This window comes from Corvus hawaiiensis, chromosome 2 (assembly GCF_020740725.1).
Source record: "Corvus hawaiiensis isolate bCorHaw1 chromosome 2, bCorHaw1.pri.cur, whole genome shotgun sequence".
Taxonomy (NCBI): Eukaryota; Metazoa; Chordata; class Aves; order Passeriformes; family Corvidae; genus Corvus; species Corvus hawaiiensis.
Window position 1 is genome coordinate 97152096 of NC_063214.1, and position 20274 is coordinate 97172369.

At 36.1% G+C, this 20274-nt stretch overlaps 1 protein-coding gene across 9 annotated transcripts in view; it reads right to left on the bottom strand.

Moving 5' to 3' along the window:
- Positions 1-20274, bottom strand: part of ATP11A (ATPase phospholipid transporting 11A) — a 121550-nt gene that overhangs the window by 57029 nt on the left and 44247 nt on the right. For all 9 annotated transcript variants that reach the window (XR_007208132.1, XM_048327930.1, XM_048327920.1 and 6 more), the window contains exon 2: positions 4836-4958. Coding sequence is in view for 8 of the 9 variants with exons in the window: in XM_048327930.1 (XP_048183887.1) it covers positions 4836-4958 (123 nt within the window). In the remaining variant the exon portion in view is untranslated. The remainder of the gene's footprint in view (positions 1-4835; positions 4959-20274) is intronic.

The window sequence follows — 20274 nt, forward strand, 5'->3', positions numbered from 1 at the left end:
GAATTTCTGCTGAAAGAAAGGAATATTTCAACATCATCTGCTGAAACATGTCAGAATTGCTTAACTTTATTTAACTATTAGTCACTGCAATTACTTGAGTCATCTCAACGAGATTAGCACTGAAGGTAGCTAAGGTTTCCCTGGCAATGTATAGGATTCTCAACTCACAGCATTATTGCCTCAGGCCACTATCACAGAAATCAGTGTTTGGATCAGTATTTGATGAAAAGTCCTAAGGAAACAGGCAGACAACAGAAGACTGCATTATTTGTGCAACAAAACCAGGATCACTTCTGATCCATGAATTAGCGTACAGCATTACAAACAGTGGTACTGTTCTCCCATCTGAGTTCACGTTACTGCTTTTCTATAGGAAGAACAGGAAATAAAGCTACAGCACAACTGAGCACTTTGTAATTTCATGTATAATTTAATTTCAGTGACATCTCTTTAGGGCAAGTTCTTCAAGTAATAGTTCTGCATCCACTGTAGAGTCAATCTTGCATTTCATTCAAGAGTCACTCTTCAGTATCATCTTCTGGGAGCATAAGCCAGTCTCCAGTTATGTTGGTGACCTAGGCAAAAGTGGGCCCTGTAGCTGTAAAATTTCTCTTTATGAAACTATGACAGTAGAAGTTTGCAGCTGGATAGGACTACCAAAGCAAAATACTGTGTGTGTGTTGATTACCCACAGACTGAAAGGAACTTCCTCTATGGGTGGTATGGGGGGAGAAGAAAAGAAAATATCAGTTCTCCTGCCTAAAATTAATTTTGCCAGGTGTCTCTGACACACAGGAAATTCTCTCATTCAACAGGCTATTCCTATCTAGAAATTTTTGAAATGTTTGGTTCTTTCCTGTGGTTCCTTCTTTATGGGTTTTCTTTGGGGTTTTGTTTTTTTCTAAAAGCCATAAGCAGCCCTAATTAAACATGTTCCTATGAACTCTGTGTTGTTGCCGTAAAAAAGATTTTCTTCTCATTACAATTTTTCCCTCTGTTCAGGAGAAATGTAGACATCCAATCAGTCTTCAATTCATCAACTCAGGTAGAACAAGAAATGCAAATCCCTCCTTTGTCAACAAATGAGATCCCTGAAGCATAGCAATTCTAAAAAGGTATTTGATTAACTTTAGGAAAAGGGAATTTGGATATTGAAAAATATTAAATTACTAACAAACTAAAACCATCATCATGCCACTACATCAATGCATAGCTGGCTATGTACTGAATGATCCGTGTATGATTCCACTGGCTTGGGAAAATGTACAGACCAAACCTGAGCAAAGGCATGAAGCAGCTTCCACACAAACAATTACTGAACAGGCTAAGGCTATTCCTCCTGGAAAGGAATATGATGGAAGACCACCAACAGAAACAAGATTATAAACAGGGGATAACAGTCATTATCAGATTCAAGGGTTTGGAATATGAACTCAAATTAACAGGAAGCTTTAAAATGAAGGCTCAGTTACTTTTGGCAAACATTTCTACAATTGGAGTGCTCTTTATTCTGAGAATTTATATGGGCTTAAAAGGTATTGAAGGAATTCACAGAGGAGAAATCCATTAAAGATTACTAAATACAAAATCATATTCCTAGCACAATGATATGAAGCCTGAACCTTAAGGAAGTTTTCTACTAAGAAGTTATAATTTATCAGTTTTTCAAAAAGTAAAATCCTGTTTCAGAAGGAAAAAAGGTTGTTTCTCACAAAGTGTTGGTAGTTGCTATTGCTGACTAGTTTAACTTACAGATTAAAAGGAAACTAAGTTCTACCAAAAAGTAAATAGTATCAAAATGTGTATATATTTTTTTTTTTTTTCAAAAAGCAAGCCACCTCCCTACCAGTTCAATTACTTTATTTCTTTTTCATTTGAAACACTGGGGTTTTTCTACCAGCTGATATTTTGCCATCCTGCAGCACTGTCATGTGATAAATTCAATAGAGGGCACATAACAGCCACTTCAAAGGCCAACACCCAAGGCAGCTGAAGTAGCTAAAAGTTAGATCAACAAAACGATTCATGCTACAAAGGTCAGTGTCTCTAGGATGTAAAAGGAAATGTCTGCACAATCCAAAATACATGAGTTTTTGTCTTTTACTACTTTAACACACACCTTTTGCAATATATTGTTAATATCATAATTGAATTAACACATCAAAACAATATAACACTTTTGTCTGGCCAAGGTCTGTCTCTGCATCATTTTTCACAACCAGGAATGTATCATTAAGCAGACAGAGCATTAACCACATTCCACAGTGACACTAAAATGTACACAAAATATCCCTCTGCACTTGAATCAAAGTATTACCTTGCTGACACCAGGAAGCCTCTGGTGAAGCACAGTAAAGTGTACCTTTGGAAGGACTAGTAAAGTCTACAGTTCATATTACTGCAAGCTGCTGTCTTTTTCAGGGCAGCTTTACGACATGACATTTTTTAGTAAAGCAGCATACAGACAGGCTAATTGATGACATTTTCTCATGGTCTTGAACTACCGTTTTTAGAAATTCATTTTGTCTTAAATTGGTAAAGTCTGTACTTGGAAGTTTAGAGTTCCTCATCCTTGAAGAGCAATCACACACTTTCTTACATAAGCACTAAACACCTATAAAAGCCCAGCTGAAAGTTACTGTCTGTCTCGCTGATGAAAGAGGAAGGAAGTATCCTTCACAGTTGAGGTAACATTATACGGTGTGCTTGCGAGCACGTACCTTTATTCTACTATAACAATTATGGATTTGCCATCTTAATTTTGGACATTTTAGCATTTTTCAAGAAGTTTATGTCTCTGTTCCTTATGCTGTAATAGGTGCCCCCTCAGGAGGGTTCAGAGGCGAGCACAGGACAAGGACAGGTGAAATGGTAAGAGGCAGCAGCTTACAGAACCATAATGAGTGTAAGTCAAGTCACAATGGTGCTTTATTCAGGCTGTTTGGGATGGAGCATGGCAATAACAGTTTACTTGAAAGGGACAGCATGGAAAGTTGTCATATACAGACAACATTAAAACAGTCATTAAAACAGCTTTCAGCAGTCTAAGGAACTGTTCAATATAATGAAGAATTTACATGAATTCTGTTCCCTCCTGAAATACCACCACTGTATTTACTTCCACAAAGACAAGCTACATTTTATTTTTTAAAAGAGAGAAGTTAATAATAAACAGAATAATTTAATTTAAGAAGTTAATAATAAACAGTCAATAAACAGAAAAACTGAGAAACATCATGTATATATAAATGTATATATTTCCACGAATACTTTTTGTTTATGAAAGGCAATTTACAGATACAGTTCACAACTAAGGAGTTTAACATTTAAAATATTTAATGGAATATGCTTTATAGCCAAATAAAAATACAGTGAAGTCTCCATCCTGAACTGGTTGAAGTCACACATATATATTAATTTCTGGCAGGGATTCCCTAGCTCAAAATAGGTTTAAGTAATATTTTTAAAAAAACCTCACTCTGCACAGCAAAATAACTTGAACTTTCACTAACTTCATAATCACAAAAAGACGTCAAAACACCTTGCATAGTTGAACAGTATGTTTTTATTTCAAGAAAACTGTCATCAGTAACTTCAATGGCCTTATTTACATAAACCCCAGATGAGATTAAAAAAATAAGAAAAATGCCACAGGAGTACAAAGATTTCATTAAGTGTGTTTACTTTTCTATAACTCAAAAGGCAATACAAATCAATGTGTAGAGCACAAGATTTCCCACTGTACCAGTTTGACTGTACTTCATCTGCACTTCATCTGTCTTAACTTTTGAACATTCAATCTAATTAAAGATGCCTAAATAAAGCTTAATACACTGTCTTTGAATGAAGTATGGGAAGAAGGTATTAAATACAAAATCTCACATGAGAAATGGCTTTCATTATGTTAATGGATGGCAAGTTCAGGTCCATGAGGGTAACATCTCAGTTCCTTGAGATCACAATGCTACCAAGGTTCTTAAAACGGCTGGGGATTTGAGACACTATTCAAATATAAATTCTCAGTAGAGAACATATTATTTTGAATTGATTATTTCATAATTGGCTGAAGGTGTGAGCTCATGAGGATTAAAATCTAAGCACATTACAAACTTGGGAGTTCTTGAGTTGTTAGCCATACATCACCTGCAAGCATTCAAATTTCTATGCCACTGCAGTGTAAACCTTTGGCTAAAGCAAGCCAGCTGGAAAGTACCAACGTCCCAACTGCTCACAAAAAGCTGCTGGAGCTTATGGAAGTTCAAACTTACTAACTGAAGTGAGGGACAACAGGAAGGTTTCTAAAGAGCACAAATGTATCACACTACCAAGACTATGATTCACTTGCACGTGAATAACAAAGACTACTGACAAAACCCCATAGAAACAGTATGAGCTTTTGAAAGGAAAGACACTGTTGTGGTGGAGAGAGTATAATGAATCTAAGTGCTCAACAAACTAAATTATTTCTAGTACTTTGAGGTATTGCTTTTGAGTACAAAGGATGCAGTCTTTCTTCAGGAAGATTTTATTTACTCCAGGACTGCCTCAAATGAAAACTGCTTTCTTCTTTGTGGAAAAGCTCATTATTACTCAAAGAGTGTACTGTAATATGTACTGCAGTAAACATGGGAGAAATTATTTTATTTCTGTTCATTTTAGAGACAACTTAGCAATTAGTCTCCCTAGAAGAAGTCTGAGGTATCTTCACTTTAACTTTGCTGGTTGTGGAAAGGAAAAATATACAGGAAGACTAGGAAAAAAATCTTGAAGTAAATAAATAAACACAAAGTAACTTCAGCTGATTTATCTAAATGAATGAAAGAAAATATTGGTACCTTTGATGAGACTATCCTATTATCTGGAAATCTCTGTGGAATGTACGCTTCAGCACCTGGAGGTGGTTCATGATGCCCAACATAAATAGTCCGACTGTCCACCCAATTCTCTTCTCCAGCACACTACGGGGGAAAAAAGAGTTACTGTGTCAGTTCAGTCTATATTTCTGCAGTAACGAGTCACACACTGAATTAACTAATCACATGCCTGACCATCAACACATACACAGCCACCAGCACATGACCCCTCACACTTTTCTGTACCAGCTCAAGACCACCAAAACACCTAAAGCCAAGTCAAATGTCAAAATTGCCTTAACTGCACTGCACTTTCCCACAACACAATGAAAGAGCATCCATGAAAATCACTATTCCGACTTTTTCATTTATAACTGAAAAAAGGACAAATGGTTTAGGATTCTCACTCAAATTACATATTTAGTAAGTATTTATGTTTGTTACTAATTTTACCACTAAGAAAATCTGTGCTAATTAAAATATTTTTATGTATGACAAATACTTTACATTTTGAAACTAGCTGCCCATAACTTGGTATTTTATTTGCAGTAAAGTGAAACTCTGTTCTCCTGAAATACTAGTAGTAATCATTTCCCCACACATGAACAAGCTTAGAGACTCTTAAGCTGCCAGGAAAAGACCACAGCTTGTCATCTCAGAGCACTTGCTCTTCTATGAAAGCTGTAGAAAAAAAACCTAGGTGTGCCAAATGATCACATTCACATCATCAAACTCCACTACACCTATAGCTTCCCCAAAATCAGTACTTCTGTGTTTTATTAACTGTAAAAAAGTACAAATCACTGCATAAAAGTGAAACGCTGCATTTCCCTCACTGCTTTTCTTATTAAATGCAGGCCTTCCACATTGTCCCCGCCCTTCCCCTGCCCCTAGCCCTGGCCACGCCCTCTGGTTCTCCCCATTGGTTCCAGTACCCCAACTCCACCCATGTACCACCCCTGCACCCTGAGATCATTCGTCCATGTGCTTTCCCCGCCTCCCTCGTCCCTATATAACTCCCCAAGCTCCTGGGCCACGTGGTTCTCTCTGCCTGTGGGAACCAGCTTGTCGCCCTGTAATAAAGGTTCCTCTGAGGTGCACATGGAGGGACCCTTCTCGCCTCCTGTACTGTCACTGTGCTGCGGAGCCGACAGCTAGCGGGAGCAGGTACGCAGGGCTGTCCGGAAGGACTACGGGAGAGTGGAATTGCCGCTCTATCCTAAGCGGCCTCGCAGTGCTTTCCGAGAGGGCTGCAGCTTGCTAAACCAAACCAAGCAACGCAACAGGAAAGTATTTACACAAAACCAAGATAACCAATTTTTTAAATTTTAAAAATTAATTTTTTGGGGGGGACACAGATTATAAAATGACCATCCCTTGGTCAATTGTCTAATTCACACCTACCTTATGAAAAACAGCTTTGAAGCACAGAACACATTGCTAATGCTTGGAGAAGCCCAGGCATCAGTAACTTTAACATCATCGTATGGTCAAAACTGAGGTAATTTAAATATGTCATAATTTAAACTCAAAACCTCTGCTTTATGTCACAATGATTCATTTACACATACTTTCATTAAGCATATTGGAGGGAAGCTTCTTTTCTGCATCTTCAACAGCTACATTTATTTAGTACATTAAATATGTCCTGAAAGTGCTCTTGGGCACTGGTGGTTGATTGTCTGTCTCTATAGGTAAACTGTCAGACTTGAGCAAACTAACCCCAAACAAATAGTGTGCCTTTGGTAGTTTACACAACCAAAGCATCATTCCCCAAAGCAGCTGGATGTACCTGTGCAGTTCTTGACATAAAAGCAGAATTTAATCATACAGACATGGTATCTTCTTTTCCAACTAGTCTTGATGTCAATAGTTATAGGTCCATTTACTTTACTACTACACACTTGGCTAGTAAGTCTAAAATAAAATTTTGTTCTTAAACTTAAAAAACATTCACCCTAACATTTCCTTCATCATTCATATATATATGAATTTTCCACTGCCTTAAGTGCAGCACAGCCAAAGATCACTTTCTACATAATTTATTGTTGCAATGTATAAAATCTTGCAATACTCTGCAAATTTGGAGCAGTTAAGCTCATAAAATAATTATCTATGTGATGTGCATGACTTTCTTGAGGTTGGAGAGAACATAAAAAATATAAAAAGAAAACCTATTGGACTCAGACTATTAACCACAAAATAGCTGAGTAGAAGTCATCAAGTAAAATGTAAAGCGAAGTAGAAGGATTAAGGAAAAGCAACTTCTATCATCCCAGAAGTAGATACTAAGAAGCAGACACAAAGGACCTAAATCATTACTTGATTCTTACACATGACAGAAAAATGAAGGCATTATGTTCAGAAGATACCAAAGGACAAAACTGTAATACTAGGCATAAAACTAAAACCAAAAGTAAACCCCACATTTTTCTTATGTGTTATTCAACTTCCAATAACTTGAAAGAGTCACTTAATACATTATATGAAGCTGTTGACAAAGGAGGTGAAAATGAGAGCCACTCGTAAGACTCACCAATGGCCCAGTCAGGGCTTATGCTAACCCCTGTAACTGCCCTGGCTCAGTGGGAGTGCACACACATTTCTCCCGTGCCACATCTGGCACAGACTGGAAACTAGGACAGAGGTCGGTATAAAAATTGCATTGATTTTCCAGTCAGACAACTTCTCCCTTACCACCAAGGGGACTTGTCAAAAAGTAAAGTGCCATTCAGCCCACTTCTGAAGACCAGGTAACATTCTTTGAGCAAGCCAAAATATTTCGGAAGGAATGGAACACAACAGTGTTTCCATATTCCACCTTACTTCTATGACAATAACAAACCAAATAACAAATGGTATCTTTTACCATTTTATTGGTACACAATACTTTTTTATCTTGTCAGTGCCCTAAATGTACAATGCACACAAATTACCTACTGACACTTGCACCACATAATACTCCTAGAAATGCAAGGGAATGTGAGACATTCCTGTATAATACATTAAATTGTACAACATTCTTTAGTTTTTCATTAGGAAGGACATTCCAGACATAAACGCAACAAAAAGGTTACTCCTGATAAGTGAAGTGCCTGCCTGAGTTCAGAGATGACTACATAAAGGGCTAATGGGAATACCACACAAACTTTGAACACCAAGAAGAAATCCCTCAGCTTCTCCTTCCCTCTACAGGGGCCCAGCTTGACAATTTATCTCTAATTATTATTAACCAGTCCAAGACAGCTTGACAATGCTTTTAGTTCAAAAAAGCATTTTTTAAAGTTTCACTGTATACACTGACTCTTTATCAGGACTCACTTAAAACAGGCCTCTGAAATTGCCAATGAATCTGGGAAGACAGCTCTAAACAGCACCCTCCTGCACTACTTGCCAGTATTTACAGGTCTGATAGCCCTGGAGTATTGTGTCAACACTAAGTAAACCAACCACTCTGGAATTTGTGTTCCTAAAGCAAGGCATTACTTTAAGCTTCAGTATAAAACGAAGACAATCTCTTCTATTAGCTTTAATTTGACCTGGTTTTATCATGAATTGATAAACTTACGACAGATGTATAAAACCATATCTAACTTAAACTATCTGCTAGCACAGAACATTTTTTATTTTTCATTATGTTAATAGACAATAGAAAATAAATGCACTTTACTAACCTAATTCAACAACTTAAAACCTCCAAATCACTCACAGTCCAAGAGTAAAAACTGAGCAGGGAAGAGTAAGGCTCTCTTTGCCAGTGAGGTCAAACTGCAATGCACGAAGTCACATGCACTGCTCAATATGGCAATAAGGCAACTCACTTGTGTGAAGTAGAGAAAGATACTTTTAGAAAAACAGCACTGTAAGTCAGGACATAGGCCACATAGAGAAATCAAACCACACCAACTGAATGTCTGGTAATGCCAACCTCCAAAGCCAAACACCTTGATCTGAAAGTTCTTTTAGTGTTCTGGTATTACAACTTACAGAATGACACCAGAGTCACTGAAAAAAACAGTCTGATGCTGCTGCCAGAACAATGAACAATAGTCACTTCTTTTTTTAAGTTTCATTGCTTAAGCCCATTAAGAATATGTCCAAGAAACCATAAATAAATCTTAGCATTATCTGCTTCTATTTATAGCGTAAAGCTCAGTGTACTGAGACCTAGTTTTATTGGCACATCAATGAAATGTTACATAGCTTTTACTCTTTCAAGCAGTGTCAGCAACCATGAAAGCAAAGACCAGCAAAAGATTAAGGCATCTTTTCCTAACACTAAACAGAGACAGTTAACAGGATTTTACCTTTAGAGTTCAAATATTTCTGCAGCTTATTTTTTTCTGATTTAAAAAATCAAACTGAAACTAGCTTGAGATTCACCTTCATGCTGCTCTGGTAATTTTTATCTGGATTTAATTTAAACAAATGTATTGCCTGAAAAGGCAAGAGGCTTGGTATTCAATGAGTGACAGCAAAAGGATGATAGGAAGATGCTAGTGGTAGTTGCTGGAAAAGTAACTGACTTTGAAAGATTCCAAGTCTTTCCACATATTTTTAGTAAAGAGATTTAATGTATGATTTCGAAATCAGTGGAAACACTGAATGACATTTCCTGACTCTCCACTTGAACTATTAACTTGGGCATAATTACCAGCAACAATCTTCAGTTCAATATTGTATTTTGTCTCCAAATAATACAAATACAAACACTATTCAAATAAGTTAATATGCACTAAGTACAGCTGAAAACTCAATCAGTCTGCTCTGGCCAGGCTCTAAGTACATTTCACTGAACAGTATTCTCTCTTACTTTTTTCTAAACGCTTTTTGATTAAAAGGGATAGTGCACTCTAACCACAGATTTGACAGCAACAAGTTCTCAGCATCCACTATAGCCTTGTTCACCCAGGATGTGACTCCATTCCTCCACACAGAAGTACTTCACACCCATAAAGGCAGGCTTTACTAACAGCCTGGTGTTTTATTGAATCACTGATATTTGATGTCAATTAAGCAATTAGCACCACTGTTAAAACTGCACACTGAACACACGGCTGCTCAACCACTTTGGAGTTTTAGGATCACAGATACTGACAAGCCATTATCACTCAGAATCTACAGGAAGAAATAATGGTGCACAGTGTGAAAAAACATTCATGCATTACAACATCTCTGCACTAAAGGCTCCCGGTTTCCAATTTTTCATTCCGTGAAGAGAAACAACTTCAATATCTCAAAGCTGTAATTCACTATGGCGAAGAGAAAAAAAGTTATTTTCCTTTCTAATACTGTACAGATACTGTCTTTATCATATACTCTTACCAAACCATGAGATCATATAATCTCATCTTTGTCTTCATTTGTCAAATGTACTGAGTACCTGCTCTTTTACACTTGACACCATTCTGCAGAAATAGGTGCAGCCATCTCCCTTTGCAAACAATGGCACAGTGTGCAGATTTTTACCTCATCTTTCCAAATCCAGTCCTTTTAAGGGTAGATTTGATCTATAGATCACAAAAATCCATCTAAAGAAATAATAATTTTTAAATAGTCTACATTTCCTAAAATTGCTAACCATTAAAATATATTAAGCTTTTAAATAGTCCACTTTTGCAAAAAAAAAAAAAAAAAAATCTTTAATTTGTATGTATGTGTTAGTGGAGATAAAGGGTGAAATTCTCATTCATTTAAAGGATCTTAGATTTCAAATGACAGGCAAACTCACAAATATGTATAGAGAGAGAGCACTTAAGCTTTACATTTTGTTCACAGCATTACACCAGCCCTTCATATGAATTGGCCAAGCTGAGAATGAAGACTAACTTTGAAAGCTGTTAAGATTGTTATGTTTTGTATGAATATAGAATGGCATAGAAAACCAATATAATTCATATAATTATCAGATAAATACCCTATCAGGTTTTATGTTCTGAAAAAGGACTACCTCAATATGAGACATTGTAAACAGAAAGTAAATTACTCCATTCACCTACAAGTCATGGACATATGCCATTAAATAACTAATTTAATGGAATACCAAAATGCAGCTCTTCAGAGGCAACCACAAAAAAACCCAAAAAACCAACCAACAAAAAACCAACCCCAGAACAACTCTCTCCCAGAAACTTCTATGACTAATTAACATGTTTCTTATGGGTCACCCATAATGGGATCTGTTGCCACAGAATATTACTGCATTTCATTCCAACAAATGAATTTTAAATTCTTGGATGACAAGTTTTGTCAGAAGTAACGTCTGAAATCAAAACTGCCCCAGTCAATTGCCTACAAATCACAGAATACTGGACATAAGTATATGCAGAGAGAGAACAAAGAAGATAATCACATTCTTTAACTGCAAATAGATTCTTTTATTTATGACTCTCAGGGAAAATATGTGATTAGAAGCAAAAGCAGGTACATCTTAACTACATAAAATGGTGCCAGGCCGACAAGTTTTCCAACCAAGCCATATCTCTACTACTTGGTGGATCCTGGTTTTCTGATCTTTCTTTCCACCTCCTGCAAGGATCTTGTGCATACAGACAGAGGGGAAATGGATTCATAGCAATAGGCTGCAATAAGTTTTTGTGGAATTTTTGAAGAGGAAATGGAAAAGTATGATGACAAAATGATGCAAAGTTCCATAATTCAGAGCTGTTAGAAAAAATATTGTCACAACAGCAAATATTCCAGTTTCTGTAAAATACCTAACAGTTCTGTATGTGTCCTTAATATAAATTTTATTTCAGCCTTCCAGTTCATGCCTCCTTGAGCATTGTACTTCGAGTAAAACATTTCAGAAGCTATCCTAATAAAGCTACATTCCAATTGTGTCACATGAGCTGGCACTGGGGCACTGCAATACAGCACTTCGAAGACAGTCTCATTCTCCTTTCTGATTTCCAGTTTGGAACATAATTTTTAGCTGAATTACACATACTCTGTACTTTGAATGGTTGAATAATTTGACCTGATGGATGACAAAGCCAGTGATCTGCATTCCTCCTAAAAAGGGTTAAAATCTTTGTTTCACATACATAAAAACTCATCTCAGTTATTCAAGAAAGATGGAGATCTTCTCTAAGCAGTCAATTTAAATTCCAAATACTGCTGATGTACTGGCCCATTAGGTATAGCTATTTCTGATGTCTGTGCTTTCTCTTCGGGTGAATCTTTAGTTTCCCCATTTATTTCCATGAAAAGTAACAATTAAAGTGATACAGATAAAAATCTCCTATTCCATCCACATATGCAATCTTCATCTAGTTTCACAGAACCACTGCAATGATGGTAAGAAAGTAGATCTGTGATGTATGTGAATTACTGGACAGCTGGAAAAATGCTTTTGCTACACTTTTCCTTCCTCAGTGTACTGGTTCTGACACATTTTGCCCCTTGTTGCCAGTGGGATAGGGACACCGTGTGCCTTGTGCTCATCTGCCCAGGCCCAGCCAAGGACTGCTGCTACATGGAAATCCTTTCAGGAGTCTTGCTTGCAATTAGAAAGGCAAATGAGAAAAAAACTACACTGCAAAGTGAAGTGGTAAGAGAAACTAGAAGGGAAAGTGTCACATAAGACACAGGATATTTGACAGCCTTAGTACTTAAATTAATTAAAAATCAAGTTTATTTCTAAGTAGCTCCAGACCAAAAACTGAAATAAAGGTTTGCAAAGGAAATTTACAGCTTCCTTACGTGCCAAGAAAAGCTGTAAAACAAGAGCAATTTCATTTCTTTTAAGGCAGCTAAAGGCCACAAATATTTACATGCAGTGCCAGTCAAACTCAAGAGTAGCTACAAAGATATTTTCAAGAGAGTTGTATAGATATTTCAGAATGCAGGGATTTTTTTTTTTACTCTTAGTTGCCAATAACTACTTCCATTTGAAGTAATTCAACACGAAAAAAATCTAAAGCTATCAAAATTTTCAGTGCAGAAAACTGATTTTTTTTAAAAATTTTTTTTACAGATGCTAAAGGAACAGAGGGATGAAGGGAGAGAAGTAGCAGATTGTTTTAATTCATTCAAAACTATGTAATAAACCCGCAGATATGCCACACTATTTATTTCCTTTTAAATTAACATTTTTAATTATTAAATTAAGTAACTAAATTAAGAAAAATCAAGCAATAATACCTGTTGTGAATCTTCTCCAAGAAACAACGCAATGCATATGGAGACAGTATGCACTGGCAAGATTTACAAGATCAGATGTAACCAAATCTATTCCTAAACAGTATTCTTATAGGAGCTTCAGATTATTCAAAAGGGAATGTATTCTAAAAATATGCTTTATATTTAGAACAGTAAATTTCTCTACTATCAGACATGATCAGAACTGGCCAGAGTGACAACACATTCCACAAGGATTTTAGCAAACAAAAGTGGAAGAGCCAAATTTCCCATCCGGATTCCAAAACAAAGACACAATATATGGGCTTCTGTATTCTTCTTTATACTTAGCACAAGGTCTGTCAAAATGCCTCATCTACATGTTCACTGCTCTCTAAATTGTTCAATTAAACTATGGATAAAAAAAAAAAGGATAGTTAACTATTGCACTCTGCAGTCTACTGACACAGCTGAGCAACAGACCTCTACTCCTACATTAACTAGAAAAATATAATATAGCTTTGATGTCAAGAAAACACTTCCCCCCATTGTTAACCCTTGTCATCACATTTAAATCTGTAAAACAAGTTCACTGCAAGTAGCAGCTACTCACTGTCCTAATGGTCAGTGACTGCTGGACTTCAAAAGGATTTTCATTCCTAAGTGGATTCAGAGTTAGTGAAGCTATGATTCTAGCACACGGAAGGTGGGGCAACCTGCTTATATTATGCAATGATACCGCAAAACTAACAGCTTGTAAAATGCTGGTCTTGCAGGACACCAAGTCAGTGACCAAAGAATGTCCAAATGTTATTACATTAACTCTTCCATCCATAATAATCTAAAGCTTATGTTACGTATTTGTACCGGAAAATCACCAAAGAATTTACTCCTTTACATCTCTATATATCTTTACATATCTAATTATTTATACTTACTTGATACTGAACTACAGTTTCTTAGACAACAGTGACTAATGCCTTTTTGGGGGTTTTTTTGCTACACAAAGACTACTTAAAAAAAAAAGTCTCCTGGTATATCTCTGTAGCTATGCTACCACACATACTTTAGGTCAGGCTGCAACCTTATCAGAAGCAAATAACCCAAGATAAAACAGAGAGAGAAAAACTACCACATGGGTGCTACTGAAAGCTGTACTACTAAAGCAATTGCTACCTGTTTGTTTTCCATATGTATAAGGAGAAACCCAAATCCTCAGTAAAATTGGCAGGTGTCACATTTTGACAATTTTTCAAATTACAGTCTTGCTCACGTAGGCTGGTCCTGAACTTACTCCCCCCTACGGCCAGACTATATTGGTCTACAGAACTACCCACAGAAGTAAACAAGTATAGTACAAGTGCCAAGCTCTCCCTGCATTACTGGTAAACTTATCAACTGCCTGGAAGGCCTGGAATACGTCAAAATGGCAATACTAATAGCCAAATTTCCTATTATGAGTAATTATATTTTGCCATACTCCCTTGCAGTGTAACATGCGAATTCTCTCTCTCTTATATGCAATCGGTTTTGAGCACTGTTTGAAGAGCCACAATATAAACCCAGCACCCCTGTACTTCATCTTGAAGAAATCTTTAACTTGTAGTTCAAAAATAACTTGGCTGTTCAGAATAATGGACTAATTATGTAGCACTAGAAGCTACCTAGCATTTTCCTTCATCTCCATGCTTTTTGCTGTGCATCAGCACCAAATCTGATGTTATGCAAATTCAGCTTGGTGAACACACACACTTTGATAGAAGGAAGGACCCTAATTACAGATGGCTGTAAGGTTAATGAAACATTTATTTGGAGCTATTTGAAACACTTTCAGCATACTTCTAATTCTTACACAATTATACAGTACTATTCAAGTGCAGTTCTGAAACATTCAAGGAATATAAAATTTTAACCAATTACTTCTTCCTATACTGCAAAGCAATACCATATGTTAAAGTATTTGAGGGGTAAAAGCCATGTGCCGATTCAGGTAAAAGTTCACAAACTGTATTTTACAGTTTTACCTACTAACGCATAGGCGTTACTGATGAAATGCCACACTCAATCCTCATGCGTAATAGTGAAGATCTTTTAAATTTTCCAAGATTAGCAGGCATCAGGATCATAAATCTGACTTCAGATAAAGTCTACACGGATGAAAGACAAGAATTTTAAACTTACAAAATGGCACAAAGGACATGCAATAACTTTGAGTGTTCACATCAGGAGTATGAGTAAACCCACTCATGATGCATAAGAAGTTTATGACACCAGTAATCACAAGATTTTAGAATCCCTTTTGTTTTCACTGCACTTGAGGAATGTGAATTCCATTAAGATTAAATATTACTTTACAATTCTTTTGATGCAGTGAGCTTTTTAATATTTACTTTTACTCTCAAAGATCAGATTTAAAGACTTGAAACTGAACAATCTGAAGTACAATAAATATTTCACAACGTTGTACTTTTACAAACATCAAAAGACTTCAAGAACTTCTACAGTAACCAGTTAAATATTTACAAAAAATAACCTTCATCAGCATTTGCTATTAGCTGTATTTTAAAGTTAGATATTCATACAAAACCATTATTTTACATTAGAGCTATTTCCTTTGTCATATATAGTCACATACAGAAAAATATATGTAACATTTAAAAAAAATTAATTACAATACAAAATATTGACTGCTAAGTCAGAAGCTAGTTGCCACTTGTTATTAAGAAAAAAAATAAAAGAAAAATGTCTAGAAAGTCTAGAACATCTATTATACAAGTAATTAAATCACAAGCTCAAGAAATCAAAAAAGTCAATGTTTAGCATTTAAAACAGTGAAAATGAAGGTTTGTTACTAAACTCTTTGGGAACTGAAGTCAGAGAAACTCCAGTATCTAATCCCTGAACAAGCAGGGCACCAGAACTCAAGGACAGACTTTCAGTTTTTATCATCTTGAACAGTTTAGTGAAGACAAGGTGAATTTTAAGCCAAGATATCATTAATAATTCAGAGGAAACTTCTGATACAGCAAAGATGAGGAACACTTAAATAAAACACTTTCTCAACATATAGTCAGTCGCCTGTAAGGTACTACAAGTTGATCTACAATGACTGGCCACCCTGCGTAAACATTTCATATTTGTAAAATGCTACTAATAAAAGCATTAATAATAGCCAGAGAACTTAAAGTAAGGTCAACACAGTACACCCAACACATCTGGAGTCAAGCACCAGTATACAAGAACAGTGTGAAAGATATCTCTTGGTCAGAAGCAAAGATGGTTCAAATTGTTTTATTTTAGCAGTACTGTAGCTACTTCCCACTTTAAAAGGTTACTATGAGACTTGTATCAGGATAATTATACAATATGGGGGATGGTTTTTTAAGCTTTCAGTGATCCATGTACCTCCTTTTATTTATATGTGGAAGACAAAATGTCCACATTGCACTTCAGTATATCAAAACTGTTCTGTGTCCTTCATGCAGAAAAGGAAAGATATTTTTAAACAAAGATTTTTCTATCAAGTCTAGAACTGCACTGTACATTGAGATTAATATATTCTGACTTGCAATGATTTTGATAATAAAGGCAAAGGAGGTTATGCAGGTTTGTCTGGGATGAGACGGTAAGTGTAATCTCAACCTCCACGTGTCTGTCATTCAATGATACAGAGAAGAGGTTTAACAACCTTTTGATGCTGCTGGTTTCTATGCAGCAGCAAAAGCATACATAAAAACATATGAGACGTCACCAAATTTTAGGCTTTGATTTACCGCTGTGACTTCTTTGATGTGGGGAGGGATGGAGGAGAGTAGTTACAATACATCATCCCCTAAAAAGAACTTGTGATGGGATAGTTTCTCTTTGCCATAAAACTCTCTCAGGACTCTAGAATCTAAGAAAAATCACCATTTTTTAACCCCCCCTAGACAAACATACTCCACAACATCAACTTACATCTTCAAAAATCTCCATAAAGAAATGTTTGTCAGACTTCAAAGGCTGATCTGCCATTCCTTCCCTTTTCAATGATAAGCAAAGGAAAAAAACAAGAAAAAAAACCTAACCACATTTTCTCCTCAATAAAAGGAGTCTCTATACCCCACATTTTGGGAAACCCAAGTAGAAGTAAACTCCCAGTACATGCTGGCAGGAAAGACCTCTATTTAGCAAATTTGAAAAAGCATATATATATATACCTAAGGACATCACAGGCCCTACAGATCCTTCAGATGTCTATGACAGATTATCGAAGGGGGGGGAAAAAAAAAAAACAAACCAAAAAATAAACAATTCACCATTGTACTAGAAGAATGACACCTGAGAGATATTACTTCAACTGAACAAGTATCAAAAAACGTCTGAACCAGAATCATCAGGATTATCTATTTTAATCTGCTGTGTATGACCGGCTAATGAACTTACAATGTGAAATAGAGCTAGATAATCATGAAAAGCACATTTGCTAACATTTTTTTTTTGTTTCAAATGAATACACATACTTAAGAAATGAAATTATTACAACAGCAAAGAAAATATTTTTAATAGACTTTTCTTAGTATACTTTTTGAAAACAGTCCAATAGACAAATGTTCTTTTAAAAGATTCAGCTTTCATGCTTAATAAAACTAATTCCCAGAAAACTGTGTGCCCCCTCATCTGTCTTTTCCTGTTGGACTAGAAATTCCTGGGATCAGTCCAAGCAAAAAAAAAAAAAAACCCACCAACCTAAACTGCAAATTCTCAGTTGCTGCAAAATTGGGTTAGGAAATGATGACTTTTGAACTAGCTTGTCATGCCATGTTGGTTTTTTTTACATCTATGTGGAGGAAATAAGAATTAAGTATAAAGTGGATATCCAATACTGTTATTATACAGTAACATATATTCCAAATACTGCTTATTTCAAAAGTACACAACCGTTCTGTACTTTGTAATCATTTGATACTATCTATGAATAAGGAAGTGTGAATCAGATTTAACTAACTTCGAAGTTCAATGAACTGTAAAACTGTCCATATTCTGAGCAGAGGTTTAGACCAAAAACCTTCCACATATCAGCTGGTTGCATAAACTGACAGACAAATGCCTAGAATTCAGTGATTTTAGGAGAGGCAATTCTGTGCTCTCTCTAAACCAGCTAACATGAGTTTATTGATTACCAGGCCAATTTCAGTCACAACTGTGTTTGTAAACAAAAGTCTAACCATTCATGACATTTATTCTGTCAGGTAATTCTTTACCTTAAGCCTTTAAAAACATTGAAAGCCAAAGGCAAACCCTAAATAAAATCAGAAATCGTTGTTCTAGACTAACTTCTTCGTTCCCCCCCAAATGCAGTAAAATAATGAGATTCTACAAATCCTACTTCACCCATAGACAGAAATACAGACTCCTAATGAATGAGGCATGTTTGACTCCTGCAGAAGAGCACATGACTAGTTTTGTAAAATCCGCATTTCCAAATGTGTTTTGATGACATGGGGCACTCTTCAGGACATGTATCCTTATAGGCAGGATCAGCTGTCCTGTAGGCAATGAAAATGGAGCAAGATACCAAAAGGATAGTGCCAAAAATAAAACTTCAGGTGATAGCCCAAGGAGTATTACTACAAATGAGATAAGTGATCCTTAGCAGTGCCCTGGTTGGTACTACAATGTCTTACAGGAGTTATTTTTGTCCACTTCCTAACACTTTGCTTTTTTTCCTCCTTTAAATGTAAGAAGATACAATCCATATGTAAGTGAGAATTTCATGAGAGGAAAGTAATTTACTTTTGCCATCTAGAAACAATTAATCTTTCTTGATTTTAGGAGGCATTCTATTAGACAATTCCTCAGAAATAAAATGCAACTACATTTAATGAAGATAGAGTGAATACCAGGCACAGATCCCAACTTGAATTGTCTTAGGAGGCACAATACAAACAAAAAAGGAAACTCAACATTTTTTCTTAAAAATAAACAGCTATGAGTAAAATCAAGGAAAGCAGAAAGTATTTTCACATTTATTTTACTTTTTAGAATATGACTGCATCTGAGGCCTTGCCACAGCAGCCATATCAGTTATATCCAACAACCACACCCCTAGAAGCAAATAGCTGATGTACATCTAGTGCAGAGCACGATTGTGAGCCTACCAGTTAATTAATCTGTCTGTTCTTTTTCTAGTATACCTGGCTCCTAAAGGGTCAATTACACATTGGACATTGAATTCAAATGGAGCAAGTATTCTGATAAGAAGAGATAATTGCTTACTTTGTTTCTCAATGTAAGTTGATTATGTGCTTATGCAAGAGGCTATCCGGTGGCAGCTGGAACGTTTTACTTCAGCTGGGCCACTGCCTCTGTCAATGGGGGCACTGTGAGGTGGAAATGGCACTGGATCCACCATTAGAAGGAAAGCAGTGTTCACAGCAGTTTGACAAGTTCTGGCACATGCAAGGAGTAAGGATATTATGCATCAAGTTCATCACAAGTGAGTTAGATCTGCTATTGTTAAGAAAGCTTATCACTCTTAAGAAAATATATTATAGACAATATTCAAATAGCCAAGGACACTGCGGTTTGAGTAAGGGGTTTTTGTTGTTAGTTTTGTTGGTTTTGGTTGTTGGGGGCTTTTTTCAGTGAAGATATAACATTATAGAAGGAAGAAAACTGAATTCAACTGCAAACTTTTAGAAATAAAACCTCCAGATGCTCTTGCGAGGATATTGGCAGGAGGCTATTAAACAGATAACTCATTTGCAATTTGGGTAAATTTTTACATTTACAGAAAGAGTAAAAGGAAAGTATAGAGGCTAGGCCAAAATGTGCACTTAAAAAAAATCCTTTCAGATGAGAAGTGCTGAACTCCTATCAGAAAACTACACCTCCAAATAATCTTAATGATATAAAATTCAGATTTCATTTGCACACACACCATCCTCTCTTGACTCATAGTACTAAGCTCTGTTTCAAAGGTACAAACTGCCAAAGAACACCACGATTTCATTTGTATATATTAGTTGAAGTCTTGAGTGAAAATAAAGCAAGTACTATAAAACCTGAGTACAATACATATGTTAAATCATTTGTATTAGAATGTATATCATCCCTCCAATATACTCTATAAAGAGACTACAAAATGATGCCTTAGCTCTACATAAAACCAAAGGTGTGTCCTTGTAAGGAGTAATGCTAACACTGGACTGCTGTTAATGGGGAGGAAAAACAAAACAATAAATTGCATGTTTTCACTTATTCCAGTGGAGCTATTGGGGGAAAAAAGGCTTGCTATCTCACAAATATAAAAGTTACA